Source organism: Diplotaxodon limnothrissa, linkage group LG15 (assembly GCF_057381915.1).
Source record: "Diplotaxodon limnothrissa isolate DT_005_m linkage group LG15, D_limnothrissa_male_GT1.1, whole genome shotgun sequence".
Classification (NCBI taxonomy): Eukaryota; Metazoa; Chordata; class Actinopteri; order Cichliformes; family Cichlidae; genus Diplotaxodon; species Diplotaxodon limnothrissa.
In genome coordinates, this window is record NC_140610.1 from 37808802 (window position 1) to 37834303 (window position 25502).

The 25502-nt window shown below is 38.8% G+C and overlaps 2 protein-coding genes across 2 annotated transcripts in view; one reads left to right on the top strand and one right to left on the bottom strand.

Annotated features, from left to right (window-relative positions):
• LOC146617943 (adhesion G protein-coupled receptor D2) overlaps positions 1–19290 on the top strand; it is a 96575-nt gene extending 77285 nt beyond the window's left edge. Inside the window, exon 25 of the mRNA XM_085372288.1 lies at positions 19153–19290. Within this exon, the coding sequence (XP_085228414.1) occupies positions 19153–19290 (138 nt within the window). The remainder of the gene's footprint in view (positions 1–19152) is intronic.
• A 3370-nt stretch (positions 19291–22660) lies between these two features.
• The window catches only part of nr5a2 (nuclear receptor subfamily 5, group A, member 2), a 69321-nt gene continuing 66479 nt past the window's right edge, over positions 22661–25502 (bottom strand). The window contains exon 7 of the mRNA XM_085372045.1: positions 22661–24174. Coding sequence (XP_085228171.1) covers positions 23927–24174 — 248 coding nt within the window. The 3' untranslated portion in view covers positions 22661–23926. The remainder of the gene's footprint in view (positions 24175–25502) is intronic.

The window sequence follows — 25502 nt, forward strand, 5'->3', positions numbered from 1 at the left end:
GTGTATATATGTGTATATATATGTATATATGTATATATATGTATATATGTGTATATATATGTATATATATATGTGTATATTTAAAAGTGAAAAGATGTTTTTGAGTTGTGTCATGACTTAACCTCATGTGTAGTTTGCAAAAATTAAGACAGACAGTAATAAAATTGACAAAGTAATGTCTGACTACAAGTTTGAATCTAAAACAAGATGGCAGACTGTATATTGTCTTTAGGGTAAATACTACCTAAAAATCCCTCCGTCCTTTCTTTTTTTCTTGCACTGTTTGAATTGCTATCAGACAACAACTTTCAAACTGTCCAAAGCTGACTTTGCCGGTGTTGTTTTTCCTCACAGCCACTGGGTGGTCCATGCCCCTCTCTATCGCTTTCTCTCTCTTTGACTTTATGGCAGTTTTGCGCATTGTCAAGATCACAGTGTCTGTTTCTTTTTGAGCCCTCTGGGACCCAGGCCCAGTCTGAAACCTAATACCTGAGTGTACACAGTCAAGTTCACACCACAGGTTATTGTGTGGAAGTGGGGTCTCAAACAGAATGTGTCGGTCAGGACCGGTGGATGTGAGCTGTTTACTGTGTGTGTGTGTCTGGTTAGTTGGTCAAGGTTAACTAAATGACTTGAGACTGATCATCTGGTTCAGGCACAGGAAAGAGTCAAAGACTGTCCTGGTTGGTGGTTGCAGTTGGAGATTTGTTTTGACTTGAAGTTGGACTATCAAAGAAAACTTTCTAGAAAGTGTTTTGTTTGATGATGTTTTAATGATTTTATATTTATTCTGTTAGGAATTAAACTTCTTGTACAAGGTTATAGTATTCCACCTTGCTGCTGTGTTGGGAAGTGTACTTTTTAAACATATTGGTGTTGTCGGCCTATTAGAACAAAAGTATAATAAAGTTCCTTTGAGGAAAAAGAAGGTTGGGATGCATATAAAATGTAATTATAATATGAATATAATCATTTGTGAATCCCTGAAAAATCATAGAATATAACATATTATTAGAAGAACCCATACTCTTTAAATACGCAGCCATGCTGTTGGCATACATGCAGACTGTGACTGGTGCAGTATCTTCTCTGAAAACCATTTATTCTGTGTAAAGCAGCATATGCTTCTCAGAAATCTATACATTATATACATATTGCATTAATGATACCTCCACTAGTGTACAGTAATACCATCACTGGGCAACTTGATCCAAGCCACATAGTCCTGTTTCTCTTTAGCCAAAAAGAATTTCAAGTCTCTCTGAGTATGTTTATTTGGTGCACTTTGACAGACATGTTTATATATTTATCAAATATATAACATGATAAAAAATAAAGTTGCTCTGTGTGTACATATGTAACGATCTTTATCTAGAAGTGTGACTAAACAGAATCACTGTAAGCCCATCCACTAACTGTAAAAAGTACCTATAAAACAAGAGGCAGCGTTCTCTGTGTCATGGGATTCTTCTCCTCCCTTCAGAGGTCTGTTCAGTTTACTTCTGCTCTGTTTTATCAAAACCTCACTCTTATTGAGTGGGTAAAATATGTGAGCCCAGGCTCTAAAAATACAGGAAGAGTTCCAGGAAAGAATCAAAGCATAGGCACTGCGTTAAGCCAGCTTTAAGCCACCTCATTGCACCATTTATGCATGTGTTGTGAGAAAATCTTAACACTTCTCATTCCAAATAAATGAACAATCAGGGTATAAACTAGAACATGCTTTTTCCCTTCATTAATCAATTCTTTTAAATTGCAAATAAATATATTCTTTTTTAATATACATTTTTATCTTAACTCTTTTGATTCAGTGACACAAAAATCTGTGAACCTACTATGATTTGAAATTAAAGCAAAAACCGACCACAGTAAAAATATTTCTAAATTCATCTTTTCATAGAAAAACTTCAACAGTAAACATCTGCTTTGAGATTAGATTTCAGTCATATTAATTTATTTTGTACTATGTTCGCTACAAAATTTACTCTGTGCTCATTTTAATATACGGTTTCTTTTGGCCCAGTACACAGAACAGAAAAACAGTATTCCTGGTTATGCCCAGCTGGGATCACCCCAGGTGACCTTTTCAGCCTGTTGAGTGTTTCAGTGTTGGACCTGTTAGCCACAGTTCCCTCTGAGTAACATTCACACGCGATGGGGAGTCCCATGACAGGCCAGCTGGAATCTCCAGTCCACCCCTAGAAACACATACAAATACTAATCCTCTGTGGAGCCACCACTGGTCAGCCAGCCTGTCAGTTCATTGGGAGGGTTTTGAACTGTGTGTGTGTGTGTGTGTGTGTGTTGGGGATGTTGTTAGGGTTTCCTGTTTGGCCTGTTTTAGTTCTTCCTGGCAGGGCCCTGCTGGCATTGTAGTTGAGCTTTAGCATTAACAATACAAAAAAAGTGTTGTGTGTAGTAATGGAGATTTTGCAGTGGATATCTAATCCTTAATTCTTTTTCATTTAAAAACATTGCCTTTATGTAAATTTCTTAACAGTAGCATTTAATAGTGATTGCATTTATCTTTCATTGGCTGCGTGACCTGCTAATACGCATTTATGACACTTTTCTTTCTAAGAACTGTAATTAACAGCCTACATAAGCAAAAATTTAATTTCTTTCAATGCAAAACATTATTTTTGTAATATTAATAATAACATATATTAAACTTTACAATTTTTAATTTACATAATCTTCCTTAAACAAGTGAAAATAGAGTGCTCTGCTCCTTGAAATAAGTAATAATTAACTGAAAAAAGGTTGTCGATCTTACATATTTTACAGATTTATGTAATAGAACAAATTACAGTTACTTACATAATTGTTTATAAATTCACCACATGGCAGGAAATCCACCCCTTTCTCTTTTCACTCACTTCCATAATTTTCCTTGTAACAGCTTTCAACCTTTGACTGTTCTTACTGAGGCTCATGCCTTTACTAGCTTCTTTAAAATGTCCATGTTTAGCTGGTTAATGGGGGTTAAAGTGTACGATGGGGTTTGTAGTTTACTTTGACGAACTTTGTATCTTCACTCACCACAAAGACCTTCCACGCCAACAACATGTCAGCATGTTGCTGTGACTGTGTGTGCAACTATTCGGCTGTGACCTGCGGGTCACTGGCCAGGGCTGAGAACGCCGAAAATTTATGGATTCCATGTTCCTGGTTGCTCGATCTGTACGCCTCTAGCATTTAAGCTGTGTTATGATGTGCTTGTGATGCAAACCATGCTAAATGTCTGCAGAAATGAATGAAATGACACTCCATCAAACCAAACAGGAGCAATTTCTCCGGACAGACATAAACACATTCCTGTCGCTTATAAGAAGAATTTCTGTTATACTGTATCAGGGTTACCAAAACATGTTTTATATATGTGTATTATTAATAAATACTGCTTACCTGGCTATTTATGTTTTACTGTTTTAAGTATGTTTATACCTGTGAGATTTATTCATTTATTTAATTGTTTTTTTTGTCAGATTCTTGTATGTCTTGATGACCGTGACAAACCGTTTGTCAAAGTTCAAGGTTACTGTGACTTTATATCTGTCCTTTTCTCACAAAGGTGGTTTCATTTTAGCTCATACTTAGACTGAAGAATGAATTGGTTAGAAGTAACTGTTAGCCCCCAAAACATGTTTTTGGCTATAACTTGGGAATTCATGTGCTAATCATAACAAAATGTCTCACAAATGTCCAAATGAATAAAATGCTGATGTGATGAAACTAACAATGTGAAAAGAAAGAAATGTCTATAGTTTATGTACAGAAGAGATTATGACCATTATTTTATGAATGAGTGTAACAAACAAACAAACAAACCTTCCATTTCACTCTTATTTAACTGTCAGGTCTTGGATCTACTCTAAAAACGTGTTTGTTTTGTTGCAGAACCATCAGAAATTACACTATTAGGAACATTTTTGATTCAAATTTTCTTTGAATCTTTTTTAGCTCAGGACACATTCTTAAGCAGTCATGATTTTATTATCTCCTCTTTCTTGCCTCAGTGAAGCAATCATATTTATTGTGTTTTGGAATACATATAACCATATGCATGCTGAATAGCTTTACCTCACAGCAAAACACACATGCAGTTATGCTCTTCATGTGTGGGGGGTGGAGGGGGACGGGGTGCCAGTCATGTTCCATTAATCTGAATCAACATGTAGTGATTGATCAATTAGCCCTGCTTAAAGCTGGGGCTCAGGCTGATCAATAGCACTGATCACCGGCCAAAGGTTTTTCATTAAGACCTGCTGCTCTGCATGAACAGACTCCATTAGCACAGACCAAATGGACTGTGAGCAATGTAAAACCTGTAGTGGAAAAACATATATACATCCTGCAGTTTTGCCCTTTATTCGATTTATATCCACGTTTGAGGCATATATTTAACGGCGTGTGTAATAATTTTATCTAATTTGCAAATCATTAGTGGTCGCTAAAACCGATTCCAACATAAAATCTTATTCCTGGTACCAACAATGTAGGTATAGGTGTTTCAAAAACTTCAAAAATAACAAACAGTTCATTCAAAATAATGTTGTATCATGTTTTCATGAATCGACTGTGGGTGTGTGGAAAAGTACTGTGATCATATTGTCCCACATAATACTTGGTGCTTACAGCGAGATTAAAAAAAGTATGTATTTATTTATTTATTTTCACACTACCACACTCTGAGCAGATAGTCGGGGCTAATCAGACCTTATAATGTTGTAGTTTATACAAAGTCTGACAAATGAATGATATAAATTATAGAACTTTTTAATGCCCATAAATATTTTTATAGTATAGTCCTTTGTTTTTAGGCAAAGACTTGCGTGCATATGTTTTACATTTCCCTATTTAATCCCTGTATAATCACTCATATTGCTTCTAAATATTGTTTTCAGTTCCATGGGTGGGCATGTCTGACTGTATTTCCTTTTTCAGCCCAGTCATTGTCAGCTTGTTTGTTAGTTACCTGAAAAAAGAAGCGGATGTCGCTGTGCCACAGTGATATGTCTGATCCACGACCCCATCAAACCCACGGGATCATCCGTAGCCTGAAACACAAAAAACACTGGTCAGCCACCACTGTCAAACTCACCTTTCTCACCCTTTCCTTACCCTCAGTGGGGCCAGGAGCCATTGTTTCACTTAAACAATCCTTATTGAATTAAATCTGGCCACATGCTTTGTTTAGTAAGACCGATGCGTACTGCTGTCATGGGTCCTATCGTTAATGTGCCATCACTACACCTCATATCCTTACCAGACACGTAGCTCCGTTTCCTCCATCTGTAGGTGAATGTGTGCGCACATGTCCCTCTATGGGTGTGTGGCAGTGACTGAAACCATAAAAGTGTGCTGGTAGATACGGTGAATGAGTAACCAGGAGGATGATGGGTGGGACTGTGTCTGTATGTGTGTGTGTGTGTGTGTGTGTGTGTGTGTGTGTGTGTGTGTGTGTGTGTGTGTGTGTGTGTGATATTGAGCATTAAATCACTCATCAGAGAGAAAAACAGATAAGCAGTTTGACATTAGTGGCTTTAGTCACTGTTAGAAATGCCACAGAGAAATAGACATATAAACACCCTAGAAAAGGCTTACGAAATCCATATGAAATCCAACTTATTCATCTCTAATGTAATAGCCCTATAGCTCATGGTCATCCCAAAAAGTCTTCAGCAGCTGCTCGATCAAAAAAACATAAAAGTCAATAAGAAATGTCATCAAAGCAAACTCCAACACCTTTGAGATGTATTTTATATATTTTGATCTGTGATTCACTTGTATTTGGGGCGACTTGTTCTCCTGATTGTTTAGAGAGTGCTATTAATTTAAGGTCACAGGACTGGATCCTCTCACTATCAAGACCATGTGGCTATCCTCCTTACCCGCTTTGAAGCAAGTTCTCTCTGTGGCATTGTTTTTGAAAACTTTTAATAAAACAATTAAAAGGAATATGAAATATTCAGAATTATAGGAAAAAATAACTAATGTGAAAAAAGTATTGCAATTGTAAAGCTTGTACCTTTTTGCCATTTAAACACTAGGGAAGCAAGATTAACATGTTTCAGGTTTGAGCAACGGCTAGGGGAGTAGATTGTTTTTTAGGAGGGGTGTCATAATTGTGATAACACTTACACGTGTTTGGGCACATGTGGCTGTATCTCAGTTTAGGCGGGAAGGAAGGGAGTTGGTCATAGAAATACTGTGGCAGACAGGAAGAGATCATCCTCATGTTACTATCGCTGGGGTTAAGCACTCTAACTCCCCAAGCCCAAATGTGTAGATTCAGAATATTGCTAATAGACTTACACACTGGTGCATACAGTGTTACAAACATAAACGTCTTCTCCCTCATGGTCTCTCATCTTTTTCCTTTTTACAAGTGCCACACAACTATTTTGTTACTATGATAAATTGGATTTTTTTTTCCTTTCCTGGGATTGGATGGCAGCACGGACATTTCCGTGAGTGGTCGATGGGATGGATGCACGGATGACACAGTATCCACCCCCATTGGGGAAAGGAAGTCCCTATCAGAACAAAACAGGAAAGAGACAAAGCAAAAACAAGTGCATGTCTTTTTGGACATTAAATCACTTCCTTTAGGACTCTGAACTGCTTGCCCCACCATCCTCAGCTTCCACCTATCAGCACACACACACGCACAAAGATGTGTGTGTGCATATAAAATTGCAAGTTATTCGGTTATTCATCTCTAAGCAGTAGTGTTGATAAACTCAGCTAATTAATATCAATAACAAAGAAAAGAGACTAGAGAGCTCATTTAGAATTGTAAATTTGCTTCAGTGGTAGGAGCTGGTGCCCTACAGTGTATGTCCAGCCTACCAGTCTTATTGCTTTAAGTTGCAGATGCGATGGGAATCATAGGATGTAAGTGGCATATAAATCCATGTATGCTGACAGATCATAAGCCCTGTCTGGATCCAGTGCCTTGATCTAAATCCAAAAACAAAAACAAAGAGACCAAAGTTCTTCTGCGGCTAATGCAGGAAAGGACAGGAAAATGGTTGCAGGAAAAGACAATGACCGGAGTTTTCATCCAGAACAAAAACACTAGTCTCACTCTGTCTTGGTAGTCGCTTTTGTGTGTTTGATACTCTGTGGCTCATTTCCGATATCTAGTGCAAGTCTTCCACAGACATTAGAAATGCAGCTCTCATATAGTGTTGTGCTCATCTCAGGGCACAGCTGTAAAAAATATGACTTCCTTCCTGAAAGCAATTTCCTGTTTATGTCTGAATGCAGGTCACGAGAGGGGTATAGTGGTTCCTACCTCATCCACCATCATGGTTCAACCCCAGACCTGATGATGCAGGATGTTATGAAGCTCATTGCCATTATCTTGAGCAAAATACCTGTCTAGGGTTGGCTCCTCCTTGAGCAAGACACTGAACTCGACTTCAGTGCATGTGCATGACATACATGTCTGCATCTTGATGTGTAAATTGTAAATTGCTTTGTCCTTTAAGGTATAAAAAGGGCTTCATAAGTACAGTCCACTTACATTTTCCAGTTCTGTCTTTTATCTCCTTATTCCTAAGCTGTCTACTTTAATCCACAAAACACAAATAAGCAGATATTCACTAAGCAAACACACTGTTGTGACATTATTTACGTTTTATTCTCTCCACAAGACTTAAGAGACTTCCTCCACACCCCCAAATTGTCTCAATTGCACACACATGAATCTTCCTGAGGTGCCCTGTTTGTTTCATTTTCTGCTGATTTGCCTAAAACAGGCAGCGGCCGCTGCTGTCAATGTTTAATTTAAGAGCTCATGTTCCCCTCTGCACGGTATCTTGTGGTCGGGAGCATAGATGGGCTTTATGGGGGGGTGCCATGGGTGGGTTGAGGGAAATTGGGTAGGTGGGTGGGGGGATTGATGGAGACCGGTAGGTCTCCGGGCGCCGTCATTAAGATGGCTCCTCGGTGTGGAGATGAGAAAGCATGCTCTGCACTCTGGGCTCATTGAAGATGCTCCCCTGCCTACTCGAAGCATCCATTATTTATAAGTTTTTACAAATTCCAACTGACATTTTTATCAGTTGGGAATGTCTGTTTCTTATTTGCCTACTCTGGGCGTGTCTGTCCTGCACCCAAAAGTTGGAAAAAAAATTTGAAATATAACCGGTTGACATTAAAAAGCACTTTGCAGCTGGCTGCAGTTATCTTCGACATCTATAATTAGGTTTTCAAGTTTTAGTTTTAAACAGTATTTTCAGAATCAAAGGGAAATAGGTGATATTGTTTGTAACAAAGTGGCATATTGGGTGGTGGCACACAGAATAAGTTATTAGTCATGTCTCCTTTAAACCTAATCACTTTGATAACATTGTATTTAACTTTACCCCTCAAGATTATTGAACATTACAAGAAGTAGATGTCAGACATGACAATCATATATCCGAATAAAAGCATATGTGCATTACTGACCAATGCAGGTCTATCAGGAAGCATCTCTCTGCTGTCCACCACCCCTTTCTCGTACATCTGTGGCAGAGCCAGTATTGATCTTACCGCTGCCCTGTTTGGTGTTCACAGCCTCGGGCTTCACATAGCCTTACCTCAACTTACATACTCACCTCATATTAGGCTCTCAGCTCGATATGCACTATAAGGCTCTGAGTAGGGGTGCAACGATACACAAAATTCACGGTTCGGTTCGGTTCGATACTTTGGTGTCACGGTTCGATATTTTTTCGATACAAAAAAATGTTCATGCCTTTTTAATTTGTCATTTATTAAAATTATAAATATATATTTTAACTCAAAAGTACAGTTTTTAAATTTAACCCTAACCCTTGTGCGCGTTTTTTATTTTGACAGCGAATGCGCACCTGCGGACCACTTATGTGCACCCCTGGTTATTTAGCTCGTCATATTGCAGCCACAGAAATTCTTTTGTCCATGAAACCATAAAGCTGCACTTTCTTTTTGCCTTATAGTCTCATTTGTCATAACTTCTCCGTTTTGTGGTAAGCTTTTCTTTGGCTGTCACTTCTTCACCCCGACCTGTCTTATTTGGCTCAGCAGAACTAAAATATATATCCTGCTACTTTTACACACGGACTCACATAAGCTCAGCGATTCTCTGCGCGATCAACCTCTCACATGTTTAAGCTTGCTGCGGGAGATTTCACTTGTCATGTTTGCATAGTAAGCTAACGATTAATAAGACGATGTCAGAGGAATTGGTGCACAAATTATCATCACTCACAGATCAGTGCTGTCATTGCAAAGTGAAAGCAAAAAAACAAGCGCAAATTCAAACGCGATTTCAATATGTCACATATTGACAGTGGCTCACCGATGCCAATGACATAATTACCCAGCTACATTTCTGAAAGAATGCAAAAGCATTGACATATATTTTTCCTACAATAGCCCGACGGGCAGGGCAGAGAGATTTTTGTAGCCCGACTGGAAAGATCGCTAGCTCCGGGACGTCGGGCTAGCGAGTTTGCAAGCCCTGTATCTGATTGAGGAATCACTCATCTTTGGAAAAGAGAGTTTATTACAGAGAAATGTCTCTTTCCAAAATAAAAGCTATACTATCCGCTTCTTCTGGGCTATATTCTCAGCAGCATAAGGAGAATCATGTGCTAACAGCTGTCTAAATGACTCGGCTAAAGTTAGTAGCATGCTTGTTGTTTTTGTCTTTGCACTAGGATGATGTCGGCGTAAATGTGCAGTCATATTCGTTGTGTTCCCACTAGTGCTTTCAGGTTAATCTCGTTGAAATGACCTTAACGCCACAACACGGCAAATCTCCGTTAATGAGCTACCGCCGATCGCCCCGTGCATGGGGCTAGACAGCTAACACGTTAACGAGCTAACTGCGCTAACACACTAGTTCACACCAATGTAATTGAGCATTGCATGGCACATCCAACATACTGTTTTACTTTAGTCCATGACTCGCTTACCTTCAGGGTCATACGTCACATGAAAACCAAAATAATTCCAAACGCCAGATCTGAATGAGGGTGGGGGAGGTCCATCTTGCAAGGAGAGCTTAACTTCTGTCTCGCTAGCTTGCCCTGCGCTCTTCCTCCTGACTATGCTGTCTGTGTTGAGCGCTCAGTGGATCTGCGCTCGACAGTGCAGCCTAGGCGGAGTAGTCGAACGCAGATTCACTGAGCGCTCAACACAGACAGCATCGTCAGAAGGAAAGTTGATAAAATAAATTACAAATGTTGTATTGTTCGATACATATGCGTACCGAACCGAAAGCACTGTATCGAACGGTTCAATATCGATACGAATATCGTTGCACCCCTAGCTCTGAGACACTCCCACTTGTAAAATGTCAGCCAGGATGAACTCCCATAAAACAAGACAGAAAGCCCACTTACACACACATATAGATACATTTGTTAGAAATAATCTTTTGTAATACTGAAAATGTAGAAAGATTCAAATTAGAGGAAAAAAACAAACCTGTAAGGTGATTGAGGGCATTTGTATGATCGGAAATGATGTAAAGCGTACTCCATGGTCTTTGCAGTTACACCTCAGTTGAACACCTATACAGCTTCAACGAAAATAAACTTCTGTCACACATTGCTACAGATCCCACCACATCTCAGAGTTGCTCTGCTGTATTGAGATCTAGTGCCTGTGGAGGCCATTTGAGTATAGTGAGCTCATTGGCATACTCAAGAAACCAGTTTGCGCTTTGTGGCATGGCGCGTTACCCTGCTTGAAGCAGCCATGAGAAAATATGCATGCTATGGTTATAAAGGGATGGAGGTGGACATGGTCAGCAACAATACTCAGGCTGTGGCATTTAAATGATGCTCAGTTAAAAACCTAAGCAAATATCCCCCAAACCATCACCACCAGCGTCAGCCATTGATATAAGGCAAGAGGAATCCATGCTTTCATTTTGTTTATACCAAATGCTGATCCTAGCATCCAAATATAACAGCAGACATTGACTTATCAGACCACGTAATTAAAAAAAAACTTCTGTTGTCTGATTTTGGTGAACCAGTTTCCTGTTGTTAGCTAATAGGAGTGACTCTTGTGTGTAGTCTTCTGCTGCTGTACCCCATCTGGTTCGAGGTTTGGCATAATGATGCTCTTCTGCATAAGCTGGTTGTAATGAGTGGTTATTTGAATTACTGCTGACCAGAGAACTGTTGCTCACTGGATGTTTTCTCTTTTTCAGACCACTCTCTGTAGAAATGATTGTGTGGGAAAATCCCAGTAGTTTCCAAAAAACGCATACCAGCCTGTCTGACACCAACAAACAAGTCATGTCCAAAGTCATGTAAATCACCTTTTTTCCTCTTTCTGTAGTGCCAAAATACAGCAAATTGCTTCAAGGCACCTTCTATTGTATAACCCTATGGTAATAGAGAGAAAACCCCAATAATCAGTCAATCCCCAATGAGCTAGCATTTAGCGACAGTGGGAAGGAAAAACTCTTTTTAAACAGGAAGACACTTCTGGCAGAATCAGGCTTAGGGAGAGTCAGCCATCTGTCATAACTGGTTGGGAGTGAAAGGACAGAAGACACAAGAATAAACAGTGCTTTCCACAATCGCCAACATAATACACAGTGGGATAATATCTTTTGGACAAATGGTGTTCCATAAATCAAGCCTATACTTCCAGAGATTTTTAGAATAAATGTCAAGATGCACTGGAACTGTTTTGACAGCATGCAATGGTCCAACATCTCAAGAAGACATTTTAATTATTTTGTCTTCATTTCTTTCACCCATCATTTGTTACAGAAAAAAAGTGTCTTTCTCAGGATTTGTGGCATAGTTTCCATACCACCATGTTTTGTTAAAGTTCATACATATACACACCCTATCATTTTGACTTCAATACATAAATGGTTTTAAATGCTTTGCCCAAGGGCACCTTTGCTGTGATTGTCTAACCCAGCCAATTTGGTTTGTCTCGTCCATTTATTTTATAGCTTGTAGTAATGTGGTGTTCATGAATGACAAATGCACAGTCCTGACACTATTATCCTGAGTTGGAAGGCTTATATAGCTTAAAATGATTTTAAAGATTTAAAGTGACTTTGTGACATAAGGAGGTGCATATTACTCGACAGTTGTGCAGACTGCCATGTGGTGACTAAAATTAACCACAGACACCCATGATTAGAGTCGAAATTTAAGATGCAATGAAAAAAAAACCCCACCCAAATATACAAGAAGTTGTCTTAAATGTATTTCATTATGCTTTCATGTAAATGTTCAACTTCTAGGGTATAAGCTGTTTGCTCACCTTTATTTCTTGTTATCCGTGGTTAAACACTTAATAAATAGCTGGGCAGTCTGTTAGCTTTGCTCATGTATTCTTCCTTGAAAAGCTGTGTTGTGCACACTGTCAAAAAAAGGACACACCAACTCACCACTATAGAATGCTGTGTTATTTGTGGTGTAGTACAGTTAGAAGGCTATTTTGGGAATTTTGTCAAATTGATACAGTAACTTGATTGGAAATCTAAGGAGACGAAACACAGCATTCACAGCTATGTAGGGCTAGGTCATGGTCTGGTGTTTGGGGTAGGCTGTGGTCTGGTGATGAGGGTAGCAGCTGCCTTGATGTCCAGTGCCTAGCATAGTAATGACATCCAACAGTGCTTCAGCCCACGCAAAAACTTTACACTCAAAACTTTTCACTATCCTCACTATCAACCACAAAGCACAGAATCTATAAAACTACATACTTATGTCATTAACGATGTAATACTTCTGAAATGATAAATTAGTGATTTATTGTAATAGATTGAGCTCAACTTTTGACAGCCTTAGAACTCTAGGTGATGATAGGCAGCCTTTCCTCTATTAACTTGACTTCTGGTCTTTATAAAACTGAGCAAGTGCCGAACAGATGCTGAGGGGATGTTCCCTAAAGATCTTCCATGGGGATTATACTCCTAATTTTACTTAGTAATCTTTAAGGCTGTGGTGTTGCTTCATAGGAGCTTCATTACAGTGTTACTGCTGCCTCTGGCAAAGGACTGAACCTCTTAAGAGTCTTAGTAGCTTAGAGAAACTGCTGCTGTCTCAAGAGAGGGATAGCAGACTAAATAATCAGTTTCCCATCACAGTGACAATGTGAGAGCAGCTGTTTGCATCTGAAGGCCTGCCAGCAATTGTCAGTTGTGCTCTGAGACACTGAAGGAAAGAAAAGAGGCACGAAGGGAGTGAAAGCTTAAAGAAAAGTTTCTTTCTGCTTGATTCAGGCTTCTAAAGGGTTTTGATATTGATTTCACCAACAGACCTGTAGTTGTATGTCTAGAGAAGGGCTAAATCTGTCTGTGAAAACACATGTTAGTAGAGATAGAGACAAACACATGATAAATTTAAGCAGAGTCTTGTATTTTTGGTGCTGTATGCTAAAATAAACAGTACTTTTTGAGTTATGGTGCACATTCTTCATTTGTGTTACACCAAGCCTCCGAACTCTCAAGTTGTTTTGATGGAAGAAGAATGCTTTTTTGTCCATTGTTTTGCTGTCCACAGAAATAAATCCTCTGGGATTATAATAAACTATATCTCAAGCATAGTGCATGTTTACATTGTAAAAAGTGTCTGTGCAAATATGACAATGGTCCCCAGCTCAAGGCTATTGCTGGGCTTGAGGGACTAAAATGTCCCTCACATCTTTGGATGTGTGACCACCACCCTGCCCAACTTGAAGATTAATAAATGAGCAAAGAATTTTGAACCTTTCATTCTTATACATTTTGCTGTTTTTAAAGAGTAGATGGTCTGTTCCAGCATTTTTATTAGGCACTACCTGGTTTCTTATGGTTTCTTGATACTTTGTCTTGTTTAGTGTCGGTTTTATATTCTGCCGTTCTGTTTTTTATTCTGTTCCTTTAGCTCTTGCTTGTTTCAGTTACTTTGTGTGTTACAACCCGGCTCAAAAGCTGAAACATAAATATGGAAACTAACACGAGAAGAGGGTTTTATTTTAAATTCTATAACAAATTAGCTAAAATAGCTGGTACCACTAAGACAAAGACTAGTGTGCCTCCATGAAAGCCTGCCTCAGGTTTGCCTTTATCCACACCTGACTAGGTGTGGTCAATTAGCAACAGCTGAAAAGTCTTGCACTGCCACTGCAAAGAGATTAGGGCCTGCAGAGGGACTTAACAATGTGTGTGCTTAGAGCTTATTTGTCCCCTCCATGTTTCCTTTGCCTCCTGTGTTGAGTTTATTCATGTGTCTATGTTTCTCTGTATAGCTATTGTTTATCACTTCCTGTTTTATTTTTGCAATTAATTGTCTCATGGGTATTGTGCTAGTTCTACTTCCATTGGCTTGTCTCATTGTCTTGATTATCCTCACCTGTGTCTCATTACCCTTTTGTTTCGATGTCGCCTCCTGATTAGCCTTTTGTGTGTGTGTGTATATATGTATATTTTTTTTTTCTCCCCTCTGTCCTTTGTCATTGTTGTGCTAATAAACGAGGGCCCCAGAACAAACCTATGAATAGAGTGGCCACTCAATCAATCATTTGGCATCTCCCTCACTGATAAAACAAGGCTTGTCACCACTGAAGCCTCTCAAAGCACAGAGAGCTGGTGATCAGCATGTGAGGACGAGGTGCTGGGCTGTTGTGGCTGTGTATGGTTCTTCCACATGCTATTTTCACAAGCTCCTGTTTGCTGAATGAATAAATTGTTACATTGCCAATATGTCTTATTTCTTCAGACTTCAGTCATTCAACCCAGTAAACAAAACACGAGTCAGTAGCAGAATAAGCTATTTGGCATTGGCAGAGAAAATTTGGCAACTTTTTATGGGCACAACCCACATACTCAACTCTGCTGCTAACCCACAGGAAAATAAGCAGTATAAAATCTATTGCCAAGAACCATTGTTAGAACAAAAACCAAAAACATATTTCCTTACCTTTGTGCTAGATTTATAATCCTCTGTTATAAACTGAGCCTACTTCCACGTAGAGGAACGTTCCTGGCCATTAGAGCGGGATCTCAGGCTATGATGAACATTTTTTAATTTACCAGACGCATGCTTTTTTTCAGCACTCATGCAGACAATTTTTTAACCTTGATTTTTTTCTCTGACACAGTCCAGTCATTGGTAATTGTAAGCAGCCTTACTTTTGTTTACTACCTTAGAAATTGGCGTATTATGCCACAGAAATTTATTATCTTTGTTTGGAAAATTGACTAGCATTTCGAAAGCTCTGTTGTTAGATGCAGCATACAGTATGATATGTTAGGTGGCAACCACAATCATGACGCAGTCACAATTACCAGAAGACCATCAGAAAACAGCAGCGGGTAGAAGAAATGTTGAAATATAATAAAACTGCGTAACCACCAGTCAGAAAACAGCTGCACCAGAACTGGGAGTGCAGAGACAGACTGTAGACTGAGGGACAGATGGGGATTGTTGCTTGAACATGGATAGCCAAACTGCAACGTGTAAGCCACACACAGATTTATAGTTTTACAGTCAGAGCAAAGGCTACTGCACACGTCACACTGACTCAGCTGTGACATGTCAGCATGTTTCCAGGCATATTGTAGGGACCACAACTATCCGAGGGGTGTTCAAAGTAAAAATGTAAATTACAATCACCCAAGAATCCACTGTGCAAAATTATCAGACAGGTTAAAAAAAACATCTATGTACAGCAAGTACAATTTTCTTCTCGCTCCTTTTTCAGTTTTTTTTATTTTTTTTATTTCAGTTTTTATTTGTTGTTATTATTATTATTTTAATCATTTTTAGTCTGTCTCACTAAGAAATGCTAGGAGGTCATAGCAAAAACATACATATTTGTCTGGATTTTTCATAGGAAAACAGTCGCTTTACCCAGAACTCTGCAGAAGAGGAACAGTGTTGTGATATTCAGGTTGTCATGTCATTACAGATGCCACATACCTCTTTTGTAGCTCCCATAGAGGACTCTTTTTGATAATGTTCACGCAAAGGTCAAGATTCCACATGTAGTTTTTCACCAGCATTCACCTTCGCCACTTGGCTGAGGTCTGGCATGATTAATTCTTTGTGTCTTGCCATCTCTCTGTGTGCCAGGTTCATCTTGCTTACAATGGAGCCAAGCAAACACAGGAGAAAAGTGTGTGCCTGAAAGTGTGTGTGTGTTTTTAAAAGACATTGGTGCAACTGTTTTAACAGGGCGACTCTGTTTGAATTAGATGTTCTAACCCCCCGCTTGCTAAATGGATTTCTAAAGTGGCTGTAGTTGGAGGCTTTCAATCGGATGCAACCTTGAGTCCTTTTTTATGTGAGCTCTGTAGGATTTAAGTGCCGGTATAACATGAGCACGACTGAATGCATGCTCCTCATTTTTTGAAATTGAAAAATCTCCAAAGGCTCTCCCCATTGTGCAGGCAATTAATGGAATGCTGGCAGCGAGGTTCAGGTGCTTAAAAGTTGTATTTTTTTCCTCTCTCTCTCCTGATCTCTTTTTAATGACTAATAAAGGATAATCATCGTGGAAAAAACATCATAATGCTGTAGGCTTCCTCTTTATGCACAATGATGTATAATGCATGCTTTGAAATGAAACGGCAGCGGCCTTCGAACCATTCCATCTCCAAACCTTAGTGTATTTGTTTTGCATGCCACAGTGAGGCTTTTGCATAATAATTGTGAGTGTTCCCTTTAACAGTACTTGCCTATTAATTTGATCTTTACATTTTTAAAGTTTGTCCATCAGGCCGCCAAACAATGGCTCCTCCAGTCGCTGTTTGGCGTAAGTGATTGCAACGTAGGCTAATTGCCTCTCTAAAGAGTTGTTTCCTTTTTTATCCTCTTTGTTTTTTATGTTTTAGTGTTGAAGCATATGAATAAATATAAGTGATCAATAAAACCTTTCCCCTTAACTTTTTGAACAGTCTTTAACATGTAAGAACTCCCTTTCTTCTTATATGAGGTGAATATATAAAAAGCTAATATCGGCTTTCATGACCTTTTTTGGGGAGGGTTTTTCTTTTGCTCTTTGGTTCATTTTAAACTTAAAATGTCTTTGTGCTCTGCTTTTGCACCGATAATCAGGCAACCCTGGTTGGATAAAAGGGAAAGGTTAAAAAGGTTAACGTCACACAACGTTGTACTCAGAATTTAAGATGGTACAAATGTGCCAAAAAGTCTTTTTCAATGGTCAAAGTAAGTTGATTTTTATTTCCCTTTGATGTATTGTTACTGCCAGAACTACTTTACAGGGAGTAAATTGGGGGAAGAAGCCGAGGGTCTGGAAGGGGGCTTTTTCCCCCCAGTTGCTCCAGTAGTAAAATGCAAAGTTTCTGATAAGAGGGTAAACTGCTGCCTACTTTTGGTCTAATGATATACAATGACTGAGTCGGTACATGTGGCTGTAGATATTTCATTCAAACTCACAGCTGTCATTATTTGTTTTTAATAAAGACAAATAATTAAGACCGAACAAACAGTAAAAGTTCAGCTCTCTCGTAAACTCACTGATTAATTTTATTTAGTAGTTGTGCTTGTCTCCGGCCTGTCGAGCCTCCGGGCCTGCCTGAAACTGGACTGAATATCAAATTTGCTTATTCCAGCATTCAGTTGCTCATTTTCTTGCAATCTTGGAACCCATCCAATAGCTTTCTTTCTCTCTTTCTTTATTTCTTTCTTTTTTTTCTCTCCTCGTGCCCTCAATCTCTTTCTGTTTGACTGTGCTTGACAATACAGGGAAACATACAAGCGCATCTCGGTAAATTCGAGTGATGTGGTTCCAGAGTTTAAAAGCTTCACATAACACTAGCAGACACAACTTGGGGCTGTTTGTGTGACGGAAAGGAAAACTTGTTTAGAAACTGACAGCACTGTGTGTGAGAGAGATTTAACAAAAAAAAAAAAAAAAACTGTATGTGTGTGTTGCTTTTGGCAAGTTATTCATTTGTATTTTTTTTCCTTGCTCTCTGTGTGGTTATCTTTTGAGTTGGTTGGTTTGGAGCTGATGTCCACCTTTGGGGATGCACATAGCATGCATTTCTGAGTATTTTCACCTGAGGCTGCACTTGTTAGAGTCTGTGGATAAATGTATATACATTATTTATACAAATTCAGGGCGAGTGAAAGCAGGTTTAACACGTTTACAGACAGGAGGCCAAGCACTGAAAGCCAAGCTCCAAGTGAGGATTGCAATGCTGTGTGAGGGGAATCGAGCTGGCCGCTTGCTCATCTGTGACCAGCATCCTTAATGCTGCGTGTGAACACAGACCGTATTATCTTTACTGCCTCAGCAATTAAATGATCCCTCGTATCAGTTGCATCGTAGGAAGAAATGAAAACTAATAGCCTGTTAAAAGTTTGGTATTTACAAAAGGCTCTTAAGAAACCTCTTGGCTTTGTTGCTGAATTTTTTATTTTCTAAAAATGTAGAAAAGGACTAGTGACTGTTCAACAACTTCTTCTTCTTCAGTTTAGAAATTATGTATGTGTCTTTAAGAAAACATGAGAAGAGATTAATGAACCTAAGAGAGGGATGGGGAGAGAGAAAGGTTGGCTAGAAGGCAGAGAGAACTGTAAGGTGGATCAAACTCGTGGCAGATCATGTCGTGTGGAGAGTTAAAGGCAAATATAAAAAGGATGAGTATTTGCACAAAATTACACTTGCTGCCAAAGTACAGCTCTTTAGATCATTTATCAACCTCTTGTCTAGATTCACATTGTAACAGTAAAATCATGCTTTAATGTGAATATTGTGCTGCTGAAGGCTGTTGAGCAGGACAGCTTTTTACAGTTTAATCGCTTCTGATATAAAACTCTGTATTTGACTTTGAGACCTCAACTGTAGACCTTAATTAACGTTCTTTCAGTCACTCACTAAAGGGTTTCATTTTAAAACGTTTTACTGCACACAATAGTTAGAAATGATTGGCGATTGCATCCGTTCGTAATATTGTTAAAAATTGTTGCAAATGTTGTAACAACAGTAATTTAATAGTGGGGCTCTTCCACCATTTTTTACTGACTTCAGTGACAAAGCACTAGATACTGTACTTCATCCTCCTCCCAGCATGAAACGAGAGTTACCATTTGTGTTGCATTGTTACAGTATAGATAAGTAGTGCTTCCCTAAAGTTACTTGAAATTTCCCACTTACCCATCCCTCTCCTTCATTTAGGAGCTGCCTGCTTCAGAAGTGAATGCCTTGCCACCTGGCTGCAGTCTTCATGTTCCCATGGACCTCGAGTTTTCAGCTTCCTGTTTCCCTCGCAGCCCTACACCTCAGAAAAGCTACGATCTTGTCCACATAGACTGATCTGTCATGATGTTTTTGGTGTTTCTGTACTTCTTATTTGACATTTATCTGCCCCCCCCCCAAATTGTCCTTGATTTGTACTTCCTTTACGATGCCTTGGATAATAACATATCGCCTCATGTATATATGTACGGTTATGATCTAAACTGAACAATTAATGATGTGTACATAATGATTTTAAATATGTTTGTCTTTTTTCTCCAGGAAAACAATGTAATTATTTCTCATTGCTACAGGTACTCACGTTGCAATCATACACATAATTTCCCTGAAATAACAAATGAAGTGGAAGTGGGCAGCATTAGTGTGCAGAGGGAGTGAGAACCTGGTGTTATAAGCATAAGAATTATTTATTGAGATATGAGAAAAAACTCAGTTAGCCCCATTGAGAGAAACTCCAGGACCTGGAAGTGATGGAAGTGTTCAAAATGTCAGCAAAAGGGTGAAAAAAGCCAAAGCAGAAAGGAAATAGCATTTAGATTTTTTTGTCTCCATCTGTTGACAGTGCACATGAGCATATAACACACAAAAGTAGTTGTTGTTTGAATCTTGTGTACAAGTCTGTTTCACAATCACTACGTGTTCTACAAAAATGTGTTGTGAAGCAAACAGGTGGGATTTACACCATTTATGATAACTTCTCACTGGCAAGCTACCAGAAACACTTCCTCAGACCATTTATTTGAATATCTTCAAACATAATTGTCTTAGGTGTTGGAGCAGGACTGCAGTGATGATACAACAAACATGCAGTAAAAAGCAGGACTTATGCATTGCCACATTAGTGGCTTGTGTTGCCTACATGAGTTGTGGATTTCACTGTATGTTACAATTAGGTCCGTAGGTTTATTGTGGATTTTAAATCGCAGGATAAAGATGTGACTGAAGTGCATGCTTTCAGCTTTAATTCAAGGTCTTTAACAAAAGATTTGCATTTACTGTTTAAGAATTACAACTATTTTTAATAGTCTCCTATTTACAGAGGCTCAAGCTTTAATGACTGACACACAGCTACACAGAGAGGTGACGCCTGTTCCTTTGTTATTTTATGGCAAATGAACCAGACATAATATCTAAAGTTTAAGTGTGTTGAATTTGTGTTTTATAGCTTTTCATTAGAATTTGTTTCAGTGCAGTGAGAGATAGCAACAACTTTAGCAGTGTTCAAATCAACAGTCTGGTTCATTCTTAAAAAGAGTGAATGCACTGACCCACTCAGTGACAGCAAAAGGCCTGAAAGACCAAAGAAGACAACTAACTTGGTTAATGACAGAATTTTTTTCCACATTAAATAATAAAAATAACTTTTCATCTAAAAAAGTCATGAATACTTGTATTATCAAGAGACCCCAGAACGAATGGAAACACGGAGGGTTTACAACAAGGTGCAAACCACTGGTTACAGTCAGGAATGAGAAGGCCGGATGAGACTCTTTCAGAAAACATCTTAAAGACCTGCACACTGTAAAAAATATTTAAAGAGATGAAACCAAGTTTTGCTTGTACCAGAATGATGGGAAGAGATAAGTATGGAGAAGGCGAGAAACAGCTCATGCTATCTGTTGTTATGGCATGGTTATGTATGGGTGGCAGTGAAACTGGGTCCATAGCGTTTATTGATGATGTGACTGCTGAGCAGGATGTGGCAGAAGTAGCAGGATGAATTTGGGCTTTAGTCTTTGTTTCGATTCAGAATAATGCCACAAAACTGAAGGTCGATGGAGTAAAAGGCCTTCAGAGCATCTCGTAGGTGGAAGGAAGTCCATTGGTTCAAGACTTCAAGCATTCGTTCACTGCAAAAGATTTTCATCCACATATTAAAAACAATCCTTGCATTTGAACTGTTAGCTTGTTCAAATAATTTTGAGCCTCTGAAAATGGGGTTCTTTGTATAAAAATGGCCATAAGTCATAATCAGTTAATGCAAAACTTTTGTTAAACTCCTTGAATTAAAGATGAAAGTCTGCACTTTAATCAGTCCTCGATTGTTTGATTTAAAATCTATACTGTTGTGTACAGAAATTACAAAAATTGCACCTTTGTCCAACAAATTATGGACCTAACTGTACGTGAAGTCCAAGGCACCTGCAGAACCTAAACACTGACTTTGAGAACGTGAATGAGAGGTAAGATTGTGTGACCAGAACACAAAAGTAATGATCGGATTCAGAAATAACTTAATGACTTTTCTGTACATTAAACATGCCGCTGAAAGACTTTAGCTCATTCGATGACTTATTAACAAAATGCTTTAAAGATAAAAAACACACACACCACAGGTTGATGTGGGAGGGAAATTGTGATAAACAACTACTATACATATGGGGAAACTTGGCAAGAGAATAATTTAGGCTGCTGTGTTTTTTTTTTTTTGTTGTTTTTTTAAAGCTGCTTTTCTTAACTTGGGACACAATAATAGAAGTCACAGCTCACAGGGGAAAGATGCAGTCTTTGGTATAAGAGCAAACTGGACAGAACAATGATGCAGGATGTGAATAAGTAAAACTAACGTGGCACAGACGTCTTTCACACCTACTCACTTAAACACAATACTTGTTTCAATGTACAGACTTGCATGAACATTTAAAAGACTGAAAACTTGTGATTTTTCTTTCTTTCTTTTGTCTTATTTTTCTTTTTTTCTTCTTTTCTTTTTCTCTTTTTTATTGGAAAGCCTGTTATTTTTGCTCCAGACCTGCATTGTCGAACTACTTATGGAAACGAAACAAGAACATGCTACAGTAAACAAATTTATTTCGGCGTGGACACCTTACGTCATGTAACACATAGATGGAAATATAGCGACGCAATAAATTATCTTCATTATTAAGCGTAACCAGTGACATACTATACATCAAAAATGTCAAAGCACTGTAAATAAAAAACAAACAGAAAAAAGCAAAAGGCTTTTACAAATAAAAAGGTCGGAAGCGAAAAGGAAGTCTTACACAGACATCAATGCTTAAAAAACCCCCCCAAATAAAACAAATGTTTGAATGCCAGCAGACACAGAAATTAATATTTTAAGTGTGATTCCTCCTTGATTTTAGTGTCTCACGACATAATTTAAGTACTGCTCAAAACAAATAAAAAAATAAAACACTATACACACACCAAAGAAAGCAAACCAGAAGGATCTTTTTTTCTCATTATTTTCTTTTTTTCTTTCTTTTTTTTTTTTTTTTTTTTAGGAAATCATTGCTTTGCAATTTATGCTTCATCACAGTTCTCTCCCATTTGACCACATGAATGTAAACAACTGCTGAATTATTCTTTTTTTTATTTTTACAACATTAATACTTTTTATATATATATATTTATATATATATATATTTATATATTTGTACATATTTTCATTCACATCTGCACGGTTAGCTAGCATGGTAATGAAATAAGGCAAGACTCACATAACTGTGACATCACAATGTTTTTTTCTCTTATAATACTGATTATTAAGGTATTTGTCATTTCCTTCATCTGTTCTGCAGCAGGCTTTGGTCTTTTCGGACAAAGGCAGGATCGTTCCTTCTCCGTCTCCAGAACCACATTTTGTTTTGTTCCAGTTTTAGTGAAATATTAAAAAGGACAGGGTTTTTTTTGTTTGCTTGTTTGTTTGTTTTTTTGCGGGAAACAGGGCTATAAATACAATTTAAGCTGACATTAGTTAATTGAATTTATTTAACACTGGTCTTTCTGAGGTACATAGTCTAACATAACATGGAGAGATGGAATAAGAAAGGAGAACTGCATGGCGACCATGAGGAGCAAATGACTTCAATTACAAGAGAAAAAAAGACGTCTTCTTCTTATTCACCCATTTAGCATTTTGTTCGCTAACAAATTAGAATTTTATTTTTCAACTTTCAGTTCTCCCCTTTCAGTTCGGTCGAGCTGCCACTCGTTTTTTTTGTGAGTTAAAAAAAACAAAACAACAAAAAACAGACGTGATGGTAGCTGAGAGTCTCTTGCCTGGTTGACAGCTTGTCATTTTGCCCTTACAGTACCAAACAACAACTAAAAGCCAGTTTTATTGATAGAGCGCACAAGAGAATCATTGACCAAAACAAGCCACCGCTGTAGTCACAAAGCTCTTTTAAAGATGGGCAGTGTTATTCAGCTTCCCCTTTTTGTCAGCACAGAAAGCCTCTCAATGGCATTACCAGCACTAAAACATTTGTGGGCTCTTGAATTCTTAAAGTTGCAGTCTGACAGTCTGATAGTCTTGCTTGTGCAGATGATCAGAAATCATCTTGTACAGTCAAATGCAGATTCTGCTTCAAGTGGTTGTCTTTTTTATCTTTCTTCCTTTCAGCATCGTCTTTTTCTGTCTGTGGTTGAGGAAAAGTGACTCCTTTTTAGAGTTTTTATTGTGTTTTTTTTTCTTTCTACAATAAAGGGATCCAAATGCTGTTTGTCTGTGCACGTTATGAGTCTCTGTGCACGTGTTCGTCCACTTCAAGTTGTAACTTGAACCACACACACACACAAAAAAGAGCTCGATAAAACTGCTCCCCATCCTCTAGGTCACCACATAGTCAAGTGTGAGCTGGAGGTTTGGTTTTGGTGAAAGCATTATTTGGAGTTTCTGGACTGCTGCAAAACTGCACAGCTGCACTGCGGGTCGGAAAGTCGCTTCCTAAGCTCTTTTGGCGTGCAGCATTTCAATAAGCAGGTTGTTGCAGGGCACGTCGCCGTTCAGGTGTTTGTAGTAAAGGTATTCTTCGGCTTGCAGGCTGATGGCTCGTATCTCGGGTAGCCGAAGGAGCAGCTGGCCAAACTTGTCCGTTTGCTGCGGGTAGTTACACATGACGTAGTCCAGCAGCGCTGCATTGACCTGCTCCTGGACGCTCTCGACCAGGTGAAAATTCTCCAGGTTCTTCACATCTACGGGAAGGAGGAAGAGAAAGGTTAGTTAAAGTCAGGCTCCACAGGAAATGTGGGTCAGCGTGAGAACAGGTGAGGGAACTCGAAACCAAGGTTACCCACACTCAAAGACGCTGTTTCACTTTAAAAAAAAATCCACAGGGTTCATATTACAGACACACAGATTAGTTCTTTGGTTATTGTATATTTTCACGTTGCTCAAAATCTGGCACTCCATGTTGACGTATCCCTCCCTCCTCTTGTTTTTTCCTCTTTATCACCTTCTGGGACTACAGTGCAGAGGGAGTCAGGTAAAGGCAACAAAAAAAGAAGGTTCTTCTCCTGAGACACAAATTCCCCAAGAGCCCATGAATTATGCAGGGGAGAGTTGTAGTCGTATTAGCACCAGAGCTGCTCCTTAACCTAACGCTTTCACCACACTTTTGTTTAAGATCAAAACAATTTGTCCCACTTATTTTATTTTTTTAAATGTGCAGATAAAAGTTTGCAAAAGCATCAATCTGATGAATAATAATGCTAACTTTAAATAAAAGAGTAGACATCATGTGCAGGAATCCATCTCAAAGGAAAACCCCTTTTTTCACCATTAATTCCTCGTGCAAAATACATTTTGCATCTCTCTAAAACCCTACCTTTCTGCGCAGCTATAAGCACTTTTCCTTGACAATAATAAGCTCACTGGGGGTTTAAGCAGATTATTGCAAGACAAGACAAAAAAATTTGCTAAATGGATAATGGTGAACCAGAGCGCTGTGTGTACTTGTCATGATTATGAAGCACAGGGGCTGCAGAATATTTAATCAGGTAGCAGCTCTGTGTGTGCGTGTGTGATCTTTTATTAATCTGTTTGACCCCAGGTCGAGTGTGCTCACAGTGGGCTAATGTAGAATGACAGAGTCTGTGTATAGTTGGACCAGCACACACGCACACACTAAAATATACCACCCTTCCGACTTAATCTCTCAAACACACACACACGCACACACACCCGCACTAATCCATGGAAATACACATAATATTTCTTTCTTTCTCACACAGTACCCTCTTCCCACACACATACAAACTTACTCACGCACACATGTGCCCCATCCACCCACCTAGAGCATTAGGAGGAAGGAGGGGGAGATAAATCAGCAGCTAATGAGGTCTAGAGAATGAGAAGCAGGTCCTTCAAGGCACTTCCATCTATGATGCACTCTACCATGCTATTGCAATCTGTATGTGTATGTGTGTGTCTGCCTGTTCTTGTGTTGCTTGTGTGTGTGCCAGCATGTACTGTGTTGATGCTCACCCTGACCTCTGAATGACACGGCGGGGGGCTAAATAAG